Below are 15,386 nucleotides of genomic sequence, written 5' to 3'. Positions count from 1 at the left end.
CTTCCATGCAACATGACGTGAGTGGTAATTGAATATGCAAATACCTACTGGTAACTGTGAAGATAATTAGGACCAAATGTTCTATCTTGAAATGTTCTACATGTAATTCATCCAATTTCTTCCTGATAAAGATCTACAATATACTTGTCTCAGTATTACTTTAGGTGAGTCATTCACAATTTTCTTGCTTTTCCAGTTCAGAAGAGAAATTCCCCTAGTGTCGATGCTAAATGTCCTTTGGATTGAAAAGAAAGTGAACTAATATTTGTTACCACACAGTGCTGTAGTATGTAGTATATCGGTGTGGTCTGTAAAATCTTTTTTGAGTAATGTTCCTTAAATAATTTTTGGTGGGTAGTATAATCCAAGCTTTGCAGATGAGTCTCAGAGGAGTCAAAACCTTCCCTCCTATGATAAGTAAACTTTAAATTTGAATATATCATGAGGGTGCAAAAAATCACAGTAGAAATGACATCTGCACCTATATGTTCATTGCAGCACTGTTCACAAGAGCCAGAGTCTGGAAACAACCCAAGTGTCTGAGAACAGAGGACTGGTTAAAGAAACTTCAGTACATCTACAGAATGGAATATTACGCATATTTTAGGAGACATAAGTCATGGGGCTGGAGCGATAGCACAGCGGTTGGGCTTTCGCCTTTCACGCGGCCGACCCGAGTTCAATTCCTCCACCCCTCTCGGAGAGCCTGGCAAGCTACCGAGAGTCTTGAGCCCGCAAGGCAGAGCCTGGCAAGCTACCCATGGGCATTGGATATGCCAAACAGTAACAATAAGTCTCTCAATGAGAGATGTTACTGGTGCCCGCTTGAACAAATTGATGAGCAACGGGATGACAGTGATACAGTGATACAGCGAAGTCATGAAATTTGCTAATAAGTGGATGGACATGGAGAGTATCATGCTAAGTGAAATGGGTCAGAAAAAGAGGGACAGACCTAGAAGGACTGCACTCAATTGTGGAATATAAAATAACATAATATGAAATAGCACCTAAGGACAGTAGACACAATTACCAGGACTATTGCCCATAGTTGGAAGCCTGTCTCATGGAGCTGGGGAAGAAGGCAGCTGGAATAGAGAAAGGATCACTAAGACAATGATGGTTGGAGGAATCGTTCGGGATGGGAGATGTGATAACCTCTCAGTATCTGTATTGCAAACCATAATGCCCCAAAGTAGAGAGAGAGAGTATGAGGGAAGTTGCCATGGAGGCAAGGGGAGGGTTGAAAAGGGAATATACTGGGGACAATGGTAGTGGAGAATGTGCACTGGTGGAGGGATGGGTGTTTCATCATTGTACGATTGAAACTCAAACATGAAAGGTTTGTAACTCTCTCACGGTAATTCAACAGCAACAACAACAACAACAACATTAGCAACAACAACTTGCTATAAATAAACAGTCCAAAGCTTGCATATCAAGAAGAGAATTTGAGGTAAATAGACTCCTCAGTAAATGAAAACTTATCTCCCTCCGCTGATGATGATGAATTATACAACCTTGGATTACTTGGTGTCTGAAGAATAAACAAAAGGAGATGTATGCTGAAAGAAAAAGGACCAAATGTGATAACCTTCCAGTATCTGTATTGCAAACCATAATGCCCCAAAGTAGAGAGAGAGAGTATGAGGGAAGTTGCCATGGAGACAGGGGGAGGGCTGCATATAACATATAATAAATATATATAATAGTATATAATCTATACTATTAAATCCCAAATTCTCAAGCAATTCTGTTAATTGGGCTCATTAATTTCATACAGTTAGGGAATAATCCAAACTATATAAGGCTATGACAATTGAAGTGAGTTCTGATCCTGAGATATATCAAAATAATTTTCACAAAAGTTATCATTTAAATACATAACTATGGAAAAAATCTTACAGAGCTCTTTAACTATTTTCTGAAGGAGAGGGAATGGTGTAGAAGTTTCTGGCATGAAAGCTATTTCCCAGAAAAGCTAATAGAGACAAATGATCATGATACACGCCTCTGGTCTTTCAGCTTCCTAGGAGGTATAGGTATATCTCTGGTTTCCTGGCAGTAGGAAAGTCCAAAATTCCCTCAATTCCATGATATTAATGAAAAGCAGGTATCGCTTCAGATACCTTTTCTCAGGATTTGGAGGTATTAGTTAATTTTTAGTCCATGCCCCTTCTTTTCTTTCTTACTATTTCTCATTGAAGTGAAAATGTAATGTCAAAACCATTATTTCCCAAGGACACAAAAACACTTTCAAAAAGATAGCTGTGCTTCTATGTCCATTGCACCGCTACTCACAATTGCCAATACATGGAAAAAATGCAAGTACCCAAGAGAAAAAAGTGATTGGATGAAAAAAATTGTGGTGTGTACAGTCAAAGAAATACTACTCAACTATAAGAAATGATGAAATGTGATCTGCTGCTATGTGGATGGAATTAAGAAGTATCATACTGAGTGAAGTCAGTTAGAAGGAGAGGAACAGATACAGAATGACTCCTCATACATTCAATATAAAGAATCATAATAAGGTAAAAACAAATGGCTAAAGACAACTGGAGGTTTCTGTTTAGAGAACTGAGCTTAGCTGGAGGGGAAAGGAAGCAAGAGTAGTGGGAAGGGTCCTTGGGACATTGATGGAGGGAAGCAGACAGTGTGGTGTTGGGAATGGTGTTGGAATAATATATGCATAAAACTATGGTATGTGAATAAGAATGGGGGGGAACTTTCTATAATGAAAGCATCTTCTTTGGAGATTCTTCTTTTAAAAAATATCTAGGGGCAAATGAGATATTATTGGGGTTAAGGGCTTTCTCTAACTATGGCCTGGCCTGTTTATATGCCTAGCACTCGCGTGGTCCCTTAAGCCCTAGCCAGGAATGATCCCTGAGCGTTGCATAAGTAGTAAGCCCCAAGCAGCGCAGGCTATGACCACAAAACATAAATTAACAAATGTCCTAATCATATGACAGAGATAAACATCTTTCAAAGTTTGTATAGAGATTCACTCCCCCACTCCCCCCAAAGAAAGCTCATACCCCAGAAATTAAATATTCAGACTAACTGAACTCCACTTTTTTTTATTTTTTTAAATTTTTTTTCTTAATTTATTTATTTTTAATTAGTGAATCACCGTGAGGGTACAGTTACAGATTTATACACTTTTGTGCTTATACTTCCCTCATACAAAGTTCGGGAACCCATCCCTTCACCAGTGCCCATTCTCCACCACCAGTAAACCCAGCATCCCTCCCACCCTCCCCAATCCCATCTCCTCCCACCCCACCCTGCCACTGTGGCAGGGCATCCTCTTCTGTTCTCTCTCTCCAATTAGCTGTTGAGGTTTGCAATAAAGGTGTTGAGTGGCCACTGTGCTCAGTCTCTAGCCCTCATTCAGCCCGCAACTCCCTTCCCCCTCATGGCCTTCGACTACATTATAGTTGGTGATCCCTTCTCTGTAACTGAACTCCATTTTAAGGGATGAATTAAATCTCACCTATTACTTTTTTCTGTCTGCAGCTCTTGATATAATTCAAAGATATGTATCATAGAACAATGCTAACTTGAGACTTTTAAAGAATGTGTTTTCATGAAATCAAGTGCTGTTAATTTGAAAACTGTTGGATGGATATGGATATATTTTTGTTACTGTGCTTAAAGATAATTCAAATCATTATTGTTTTGATGCTTCAAAGAATCTTATTTTCCAGGGAGTGACTTTTTCCAAGTACTTTGGTAGTTTACTTTTATTTAGCAAAGCTTTTTGAAATCAATATTTAGGCTAAGGAGTTCTGAGGTTGTACCATTCAAATTTGTGACTGTTCTTACCATTCCTTTGGTTGTAGCTTTGCTGTTTTATGCAGGAGCTGAAATTCTTCAAATACATTGAGAAGAAACCAGTACTCGGTCAGGATTGAAGCAGTTTTTCCTAAAGGATTTGCCATATCATAAAATTCATGTATCAAAGATTGCATCCCGGGGCTAGTAGTGGGAAAGAGCTGAGGAGAATTATTCAAAAATAGAATATCAGATTCAATTAAGGATAATAAACTAAAGCGATACTAAGAAAGACCTTATTTATACACTTAAAAAGTCTATTTATTAAAATACATAAGCAGGACTATAACTCTCTCCGTAATTGTCAGACTTTTACAAATTATTGATTTTGTTTACAATCATATTTTTAATTACATTGAATTTCTTTTATTTCATCAGTGAAAATGAGCTTTATTCCATCAGGTACTGAAAGCAACTGAATATCTGAATGAGCCAGGCAGTGGGAAGGATAAGCAGAAATTCTGTTGGTTGCAAGTGAATTATGTCATGGTGAGAGACGTTAATCCTACCCAAACCAATCATTTTGCCCTGAGAGTCAGGAAATTATAGTTTGACATTCACATTATCTTAAATTATGAATTCCTAAAAGATAAGTCCAGACCTTTTTATATTTCTTAAGCATTCTGAGCTAAGATATCATGAATATACTACTTAAAACAATCCATCAATTAAATTATGCTTGTAGAAATAAGATTACTTTGAGCCATCTAAATTTGGGCTAAATGAAAAACAAAAATCAAATATTTATTCACTAGCAAGCTGGTTATAAAGTCAGACAAATGTCCTATGAATACACATATTTTGTGAAATAAAATCATCCTAAGCAAATTAATAGTAAGTTATTATAACTATTTATAGGTTCTTAATATGCTGTATGAGATACAATTTATAGGCCATACCAATCACCTATTGAAGACTATACTTGAGCAATTTTTGTGCATTTAACTAGGCAACCATCACTTTCATAAACTGTGAAACATTTTCATCATCCCCTTAAAGAAATCTGTATCCATTAGTCTAAATTTTCCCAGATCCCCGTGATCCTTGCTGAAGTAATTTCTCTAAGATCTGCTGATGATAGATTGTTTTAGGGTCTGCACGTTTACTAATCCTGATTTATCAGAAAATTATTTAGCTACTCCCCCCCCCCCCAAAGTCCAACTAGTGCTGAAACTGATTCGAACAATATAGGTAAGTAGATGATTTCATTTAAATCTGAGGACAAATTTCTTGATGAATTCTTAGTAAATCATATCTATTGTGCTACATTTTACATAAATATATTGTAATAAAATGTTCTAGAATTGTACTCTGAGAAAGTTTCTCTGTTCTATATTTTAAGAGATTTTTTATATAAACAAGTCTGAGATAGAAAAATACAAATCCATTGTAATTTTATTTAGCTAAGTGTCAGAATTAAAGACAAAACAAGTACTGGGCTCACATACACACACAAACATACACATTTATGCATAAGTTATGCCTTGATATCGGCCAATAAGTAACAAAACCCAATAAAATAAATAGAAAAGAAGGCCAGAGAGAGAGTACAGAAGGTAAGGTGTTTGCCTCACATGTGGTTGACTCAAGTTCAATTCCCATCACCTCATAATGCCTTCCGCATTCCCAGCACTACCAGGATTGATCCCTGAGTGCAGAGCCAGGAATAAACCCTGGTTATTGTGAGATGTGGTACAACCCATCCATCCCTCAAAACAAAGGGAAATTAATTGTTTTTTTTTAAAACTGAAACTCATAAAAGGCATTATAATTGTTTTTGCTTTATTTCTTTGATGTTCCCTGTAGAGTTACAACAAATTAAGATTTAGGTTGTTTTCTAATGCTTTATGTTTCATAATATTTTATTTTCTAAAATAAGGAGACATGAATATCAGAAGGACGTGTTTAAGTATTCCAAAGTTAAGAGCAAAACTTCTAACGAGTGTTAGTGTTTTCCCCTTAACCCTCTCATAATCCTGCCAAGCCATACTAGTACCATTTTCTTTCATTCTAATAAGCTATCTATTTTCAAATGTTTAAAATAAATATGTACTATGCTCATATCAATATTTAAAGCTCTGAAAAAAAGCTTGAAAGATTTATATTTCATGGAGATATATCTTCATCTAATCTGCAGCTAGAACCAAGTAGTTTCTCGCTGATTTTTTCTAATCTCAGTAATTAAAAGGAATCAAAAGTTACTTTTGTTTTACCAGTTGGAATTGTCCCAGATTCCCAAGTTCTTTTATGAAAGTCATAATTGAGTTAATCTCCACTAAGTTCAGGCATTGATTTAGCTTCTTTTGATAATTTTCACCCTGTGACAGGAGAGAGGGAAATATTTTAAGCAATCACTACAAAGTCAGACTTTCTTAAACCTAAATGCTTTGCTCTTATAACCAATGAAACTAAATAAGCTAGGCAAACTATTGTAGACAATGCATAATAAATTCAGCTTGTCACAACAATGTTTAGAGTACAAGAAAATTTCTGATTAGACAGAGGGCCATGAATGCAGTAGATTGACTGTGTTTTGGGACTAAATTGGGGGACATGAGGCCTGAAAGGAAAAGCATGTATGTCAGGATGGACATACAATTAGTGTCTCTTTAAACCTCCCGGGTAATTTCAGAGCAGTAAATTAATATGTAACCCTCATACCTGAGAAATTGCCATTTTGGAATTTCCAGATTCTGTTAAACATATGGCCCATATTTTTCCCACATTCATTTATTTAAATTCCCCTCTTTTTGCAAAAAGTACACATGACTAATATCCTTTTGGTCTGGATAGTTCAACAGTCTTAATGTCAACTACTCACTTGCTAAAAAAAAGAAAAACAAGAAACCAGTGAAACAAACCAAGAGGGAAACAATAGACTGGAAGGTCATGTTATACCTCTCACAAGCATGTATCCATAAAGCATAAATATTTGTGAAACCCTTTGAATTTTTCTTTTCCAAACTTTCAAAATATGGATGCTCAAATAGGCAATAATATACTATGATATAATTAGTCATCATACATATTTTTTGATGTGCAAGAAAATTTGCATTGAACTTCCAGAGAAAATTAATCCTGCTCTGAAGCACAATATTCTGACTATAAGCAATCTAACCTAAGATACTAACCACATGTGAATAATTTTAAAAACTAGCATGATGACTCTTATTCCTTGAATGCAATCTAGAGTAATCTAGTTTGGAGATTCTAGTATGTCTCCAAATAGTTTTATGATTCCTTTAAAATTTTTTTTCTGACATATAATATGTCTGATGCATGGCATTCAAAAACATTAGGAACTGTTTTACTTCATTTCCAACATATTACTTCAACATAACAAGTTATATGCTTGTTGACATGAACATAACATTGGTCTTCAAGTGAAAAACTATTAAGAAGGATAGTATAACATACAAAGTAATTTCAAATGATTTTAAAGTTGCTTAACTGTATAATAAAAATGGGACTTTTTAAAATGATATAAAATATTTCCTTTTACTTTGTCTAGGTAACCAAGGTCGACCGTCTTCTTAGCGCTCCGCCAGGGCCGTGGGCTCACCCCTGCAGGGGCTGATGCGAGGGCCTCACTAAACCATCCAATTGGTAGTAGTGATGGGCAGTGTGTACAAAGGGCAGGGGCTTAATCAAAGCAAGCTTAATACCCACACTTAATAGAGAATAAAGACGTTACTGTTGCCCACTGGAGTAAACTGAGGAACAACAGGATGACAGTGATACAGTGATACAGTGATAAAATAGTTCCAACGCAAAAAATATGCACTTACCTTAAATATACCAGATCTGTAAAGTCTCTGAAATATCTCAGAAAACATAGCTAGTGAAGACTCATTAGAAAAGAGAAAATTGTAAGTATCTTTTAAAAGGAATTCTTCTGTGCTTTGGTCCTCAAAAACCATACTATCATCATATTGAACATTTAAATGTTCATGCACCTGTGTGAGAGCAGAAATACAGCAAGTAGTTTTCATTGACTTTCTTTCCATACAGTACAATTGCGAAGAATGATTCATTTCCTGTTGTAGATCAGAACTGACACCTAGTGGTCCTTTTGGAGGCCAACACTTTTATAAGTTTAAGTATTGCTCTTTGGAAGATTCAATTCTTCATACAAATGTACTATCACATTAGTTTATCTTGAAGATATTATTAAAAAATCTGCATTCATGGAAAGTAATGCAATATTTCTGAAGAATAAAGTTGAAAGGAGTAATATAAATTAAACTGATAAGTCTATAAAATAATAAATACATGATAATGAAAAAAGTAGCCTCATCGACTATGATGTAGATTCATTGTTTCAATTTTTAAATAGATAAATCTTTGAGTTGTTCAGCCAAAGGTCTGAGTCATATATAATGTAGCCATTTTTCTTCTATAATGGTTTGAAAACTAGTCAATGCAACATGAAGTCAATTTTGCTTGCAAATTTATTTAATTTTCCCCCCCTGGCCTTATATAAGATCAAGTGCTTTAGAGGTTAATTCAATTAATTGTTGTTTTAAAAAAACTTTTTGCCACTGATGGCCATTATTTTCTGGGGAGCGCATATCCAGCTGTGTATTTGTCAAGAATGAAAACATTACCTGATAAACTAGTGGATAAGACATATAACAGCATTTTATATCATTGTAGTCTGCTTCTCTTCATTAATACATAATTAGTTATATATCGCATTTATTTTACAAGAGGTAGTTGGGCCACAGACAAATATTATGCTTGATTTATGTGGGTGCATAGTAGGGAGTAGAATTCACATCATTAGAAGATTCTCTACAGATTAGTTAATTCTCTTAACCACGAAAATAAAAGTCAGCAGTGGCTTTAATGCAAAGTTTGTATTTATTTATTGAGTAATTACTGTGAACAAAAGTAACACAAGTATAACCTACACTCACACTCACACTAACACATTTTTCAGCAAAAGTTAGAAACTCCCATGAGCCTTCGAAGACTCACCTTGAGTACTACCTGGGACTTGAGACTGTTGTAACCAATATCAAAAGTTAAAAGTTGAAAACACGTTCTGCATCTGAAACAAAAACACAAGGTGACCCAGAAATTTTTTTCTATATTTAATTTAGCATTTGGCTTTTAGTATTTAGTATCATGAATAGTTACCACAGACAAATGTCAAAACCTACACTAATTTTTGAAATGAAGATTATCTATAATCAAATCTAATTTTTTAAATTTTGAACTGTTCTATATAAAATATATACGAAGTTTTCATAATATGCTAAACTGAACAATGAAATTACTCTATGAAAACCTAAATATAGAGAGGAATTTGTCATATTGCTGCATGCTAAGTATTCTTATTCACATAGAAAGAGTGATTAAACTTTTATGGAGGATACATTTAAAAACCTCCTGTAACTTCAAGCTAAGAGACACAAGAAGATCTTTTTGAATTTTATTAATAAAATCTATAAGTAAACTTTTGGCTAGTGAATAGAAAGTACTGATAGCTGAGTTTACATGGGGCCATAATAAAAATTGTTAGATGATTCTGCTTTATTTCTTGTCATCACGCTTTAGATTCTACCAAGTCTGTTAAAACTTTGTAGGTCTTAGGATCTTTAAATTAGAAAATGTGCTTAAAAGTTCATATTTAGGGGACTAAATTCGATAGCACAGCGGGTAGGGTGTTTGCCTTACATTCGGCCGACCGGGTTTGATACCCAGCATCCCATATGGTCCCCTAAGCACCGTCAGGAGTAATTCCTGAGTGCAAAGCCAGGAGTAACCCCTGTGCATCGCCGGGTGTGATCAAAAAAGAAAAAAGTTCACATTTTTAGTCACATTATTTTTTTCACCTAATACCTACTTCTGATAATTAAGATACTTGTTATGCAACCATTTTTTATAAAGTAGTTTTTACCTTCTTTTTTTTTTTTTTTTTGCTTTTAGGGTCACACCCGGCGATGCACAGGGGTTACTCCTGGCTCTGTACTCAAGGATCATCCCTGGAGGTGCTCAGGGTACTATATGGGTTGCTGGGAATCAAACCCCGGTCTGCCGTGTGCAAGGCAAACGCCCTACCTGCTGTGCTATCGCACCAGCCCTTTACCTCCATTTTTTAAACTTTGTTCTTACCTCTTAAAGGCCTTTGGTCCCAGAGCAGAAGTTTCACTGAAGACTTCAGCAGCTAGCAAGAGTTTGATGATTGCTTCTTTCATATTATCAAAAGCTTGAAGAGGAGAACTGGCTTTCAGGAATGTCTCAAAAAATGCTTGTAACTGTGAAAAAATAAAGATTTATGTTGAAACAATGTGTCTCCTTTGCTCAGTTTTTCTCACTAGCATTTCTGTAGTGACCAGTTTGAAGAATTCCTAGAGTTTCTCTCTCCTTGTCACACTCAAAAGAATCCTTAAATAGGAAAATGTGAATAACTATTGAATGCATATTAATTTACTATATATGCATATTTACCATAATATGCTGAGAATATGTATAAGTATATGTTAAAAGTATATTCAGCATCCTGCAATAATGTTCTGAATATAAATTATGCACATGATATATAATTATATTCATTTTAAAATATATTATGTTTTGCAGTTAAATAGAAGGTGGCACCAAATTTTCTATTTCAAGTACTTCAGTTAGGGCCGATTACTCCATTTGTTTCTCATCTCGGTTTCTAATCATGGAAAATGAGATGGAATTGTAACAGCAACTAGAATTTCTGAGTTTAGTTTCTGACTCCACTGGGAGTTGAACTTACAATTCCCCTCAATTTTCGTTTCCTCTTTAAAATGGGTTAACAATTACCAACAATTAGGTCTAAGACTCAATTAGTTCTAAGAAGAAAAATTGAGAGCCACTGTTTGGTATGAAATGAAAAGGTACGAATTTTATTATCATCTTTCTTCATATCAGAATAATAAAAACTATGTCAAAGATGCTTCTTTATAGTATTTTGTTCTAGACAAATGGAGAATGATCTATGAGAAGCAGTGCTCTCTTAATATTTTTAACTGGGAGTTTCAAATAAAGAAGATGGCACTGTGTTACAATAGGCAAAGCACACTGTTTAGTGTCTTCCTAGAAACACTCCAGGTAGTATTATAAGTAGTTCTTTTTGACTTGCTTCAAAAGTAAAGTGATCCCAATAACAAAACAATTTCTTGAGAGTGGCTTACATCAGAGTTCAAGTCAGAAAATTTTTTAAGTACAAAACAAATCTCCTATTATTTTACAGGTTATCTCTAGATAAACATACTTTTTCAAAGACGAAGAACAAAAACATTTTTTTTAAAACATACAACAAATACTTTTGGAAAAAAATTTTAAAGATTTTTCAAAATGTTTCTGAAAGAAGAAACTGAATTTATGTGAGCTTCTTAGGATTGTAAAATGAAAACCTTGACTGCCATGAAAATAAAAGATAGATATAGGCACACATTACCCTCAGAAAAGAGTAAATGCATCTTTAAAATACACAAGCAAAGTTTCCTGAAGAGAAACAAATTGACTTTATTAACATCCCAGTGGAAGAACAGAAACTTAATGAGATGTGTGCTTTAAAACCCCACCAACACATCATTCCCAGTGGTGATTGGGATGCTTTTCCATCTAACCACTAGGGTAAATGAGGCAATACACAATAAAAAAAAATAAATTTATGCTAACATTAGAAATATTAATATCCTTGAGCATAGACAATTTATGCTAACAATAGAAATATTAATATGCTTGAGCATAGAGTATTATGTTTTTATAAATAATAATCACATTCACTCAGTTTATCACACTATGTAAAACATTATAGATTCATTAGACTTTTTCATTTTAATATTTCACAAATATTCACTGAGGTCTAGATACTAATTTTAAAAAGCTTGTGTAGGATAGGGGCTGGAGCGATAGCACAGCGGGTAGGGCATTTGCCTTGCACGCAGCCAACCCGGGTTCGATTCCCAGCATCCCATATGGTCCCCTGAGCACCCCCAGGAGTGGTTTCTGAGTGCAGAGCCAGGAGTAGCCCCTGTGCATAGCTGGGTATGACCCAAAAAGCAAAAAAAAAAAAGCTTGTGTAGGATAAATATATATAATTATAAAATTAAATCCTCCATCGTCAAAAATGGGGCTGGAGTGATAGCATAGCCGGTAGGGCGTTTGTCTTGCATGCGGCCGACCTGGGTTCGATTCCTCCATCCCTCTCGGAGAGCCCAGCAAGCTACTGAAAGTATCCCTTCCACACAGCAGAGTCTGGCAAGCTACCCGTGGCGTATTTGATATGCCAAAAACAGTAACAACAAGTCTCACAATGGGGACATTACTGGGGCCCACTCGAGTAAATCGATGAACGACATCAACAGCAACAGTGCTATGACAATGCTATAGTACTACATGGTAGAAATAACTAACAAATTAATGCATTAAGGTTATAGTTGAATTTTGGGGTACAAGGTACCTAGCATAATATTTACCTAGAGTGTCCAAAGGCCAAGAATTCCAGGTTTCACCCTCCGTTCCTTGCCTACCAGTATTAAATTAGAAAACCTTGTGGAATTACAAATAGAATCTGGATTGGGGAGATACTACAGAAGGTAGCGCTCTTCTTTTGAATGTAGAGGCTCCAGGTTTGATATCTACAATTCTATTTTGCCCTCCCCGCCCCCTCACAGAGCCCACCACGAGTAATCCTTGAGTACAAAGCCTGGCTTCAGCCCTGGACACTGCTGGATAGGGCTCCCAATGCCAATAATAAATAAATGAATGAATACATTAATTAAAATGGAATTTGATGTACTGAAGGATTGTTTTGATTACATGAGAAAATATGCATGTGATATCACCATCCAGCACAGGTCAAGACTCCCAAATGTTAGTTACACACATTAGTTACAAGTCTACAGTCATTTAGAGAAGATTAAAGTTAAAGTATTGTTGAACACATCATCTCATAACACAGGGCATCATGTGCAAAATCAAAAATGCCTCTGGGAATAGGAACACTTGTGACATGAACCAAGAACAACATTTTAAAACTACACAATCAATCTTCCAAAAGCGATGTTCTTAAGAAAGAATAAGGAGACACGATAGTTGAATAGATCTCTCCATAGTTGATGTATTCCCCACCAAACCCCAAAGAGGAAGAGAATAGAATTAAAGGACCTAAATAACTGACATTTCTCCCCTTTTCCCACAAGGGCAGCCTGCAAAGAGAAGGACAGGCAGCAATTATGAAATCCTGGACAGAGATAGCTCAAAGGACTGAGCACCTACTTTGCATGAAGGTTTGACCACCCCGGCCCACCGGCACTGCATGGTCTCTTGAATCCTGCTGGGGAATGACCCTCTGTACAGAAGAGTCCCTGAGCACTGCGGCTGTGGCCTCAAAACAGAAAAGAGGTAATTCGTGAAAGCAGAGAAACCAAAATACAATTGCCTTTTAAAACAGGAGTGTGAAAAGATGCCCAAAGAGTTCTATTCAAAACCGAGCAACATCTTTATATTTTTATGTCACTTCGGGCCCCAATTTTTATCTCTGCATGCATTTTCTTATCCCTTATTGCACGGATCTAGAACTTAAAGCCTTGATTCAAAGAAATTTGAGCTGAGTGATTAATATGGTAGCAAATGAACCACACAGAGCAGAAATGATACTAGAATCATGCGCATGCTTCTGAAGTACTTCTTTAAAACCATCCACTTTCAGCAAGTATCTTGGAGAAGCCACTCTTTGAGACGCATTCTGTCGACTGTTGTATCTAATTTAATTAGGCTAAGCGGAAGACTTCTTTGAGTAACTGGCCTTATTGCAATTTGTTACACTAAGGGTATGTCCTTGGTCAGACAACCTGAGTATATTGCATTGTAGCATGCCCCAAAATAAAGAACTGGGCTCAATGATCATCAGAAAATGTCAAATTTGACATTATTTGATATCAACTACATTCAAAACAATAAGAACCTGAAAAACACAATTCACTCAGGAGCTTTGTTAACTCAAGTTCAAATAACTAAAGGAAAACCTTTGCCTAAATTGCTAGTATAAAATAATCAAGTCACAAACTTAAATATCTAGGAGGCTTTTTAATTCATGTAAATAGAACATAAAAGCTCCCAAGGAAATTCATACTTTGGCCATGAGGTAAAAAAATAAATAAATAAATAAATAACTTAAAAACTTTTTTTTTTTTTTGCTTTTTGGGTCACACCTGGCGATGCACAGGGGTTATTCCTGGCTCTGCACTCAGGAATTACTCCTGGCGGTGCTCAGGGGACCATATGAGATGCTGAGAATCGAACCCGGGTCGGCCACAAGCAAGGCAAATGCCCTAGCTGATATACTATCGCTCCAGCCCTGACAGTGATATCTTTTAGGACAGAAATGGTATCATTTACATCTACTTGGCCAGTGCCTAACACACAATAGGTGTCTAGTAAATACAACTGACTGGATAACTTAAGTTTAACATTACGGAAACTATAAACTTTTTGATAAGAGAAATAGTTTACAGGAACTTCTGGATAATATAATTTTTCTCTTTGAGATAACATGTTTATCTCACGTTTCCATTCAAGAAAAGGGGAGGATGAACATTTTTCTTGTGACTAGTAATAAAACCTTTGAAAAATAGAAGTTTGAGGCTGTTCAAGGATTTTTAGAGATAAGAAAATTCAATCTAAAAGTGAAACAAAAAATGGTGTCAGAGTCAGGGTATTGTAAGTTATGTTTTGGGCTACCTGGAAAATGACAGCAAATGCTGATATTATAATATTTTGAACTTTGATATTTAATAGCATTGCTCTTGGGAGAGGGAACTAGAATTTCAGTGCTACTGGTTCAGCAAGAAATTTCTAAGTTCTTTAAACTGAAAAAAGAATATAAAATCATTGTGCACCGGTAATCATATGAAAAGGCTCAAACTAGAGTGATAGTATAGCCAGAAGAGTAATTGCTTTGCATGTGGCTAAGACCCAGCTTTGAACCCCATATGGTCGCCAGAGTCCATTAGGAGTGAACCCTGAGTGCAGAACTAGGAGTAAGCCCTGGACACTGCCTCAAATAAAAGGCTTAAATCACCAATCATTGGGGGAATTCAATCAATACTACAACAAGATACTATCTCCCACCCATTGGATAAGATTAATATTTAACCTTGAAAAGGAAGGATTTTTTTTTTTTTTGGTTTTTGGGTCACACCTGGCGATGCACAGGGGTTATTCCTGGCTCTGCACTCAGGAACCACTCCTGGCGGTGCTCAGGGGACCATATGGGATGCTGGGATTTGAACCCGGGTCGGCCGCGTGCAAGGCAAACGCCCTACCCGCTATGCTATCATTCCAGCCCTGAAAAGGAAGGATATTAAGACACAAATTACAAGGTGGATGAACCCTGAGAACATTATGGTAAGTGAAATAATATAGTTACAAAAGACATTTTGTGGTTACAAGGACATGATGCATCTAGAGTAGCCAAATTCATACAAACAGAATAGAATGATGGTAGTCAGTGACTGAGTGGGAGGGATGAATGCAAAACTGTTCAACTGGCATACAATGAC

The 15,386-nt window shown here is 36.0% G+C and overlaps 1 protein-coding gene across 2 annotated transcripts in view; it reads right to left on the bottom strand.

Moving 5' to 3' along the window:
- The window catches only part of CPED1 (cadherin like and PC-esterase domain containing 1), a 320,153-nt gene that overhangs the window by 159,960 nt on the left and 144,807 nt on the right, over window positions 1-15,386 (bottom strand). For both annotated transcript variants that reach the window (XM_055138503.1, XM_004602249.2), the window contains 5 exons: window positions 9,961-10,103; window positions 8,821-8,893; window positions 7,629-7,796; window positions 6,054-6,158; window positions 3,832-4,001 (listed from right to left, as the gene is read on the bottom strand). In XM_055138503.1, coding sequence (XP_054994478.1) covers window positions 3,832-4,001; window positions 6,054-6,158; window positions 7,629-7,796; window positions 8,821-8,893; window positions 9,961-10,103 — 659 coding nt within the window. The remainder of the gene's footprint in view (window positions 1-3,831; window positions 4,002-6,053; window positions 6,159-7,628; window positions 7,797-8,820; window positions 8,894-9,960; window positions 10,104-15,386) is intronic.

The sequence above is a fragment of the Sorex araneus genome, chromosome 1, assembly GCF_027595985.1.
Source record: "Sorex araneus isolate mSorAra2 chromosome 1, mSorAra2.pri, whole genome shotgun sequence".
NCBI lineage: Eukaryota > Metazoa > Chordata > Mammalia > Eulipotyphla > Soricidae > Sorex > Sorex araneus.
Note: the sequence above shows the minus strand (reverse complement) of the source record. Positions and strands in the feature narration are given on the sequence as shown.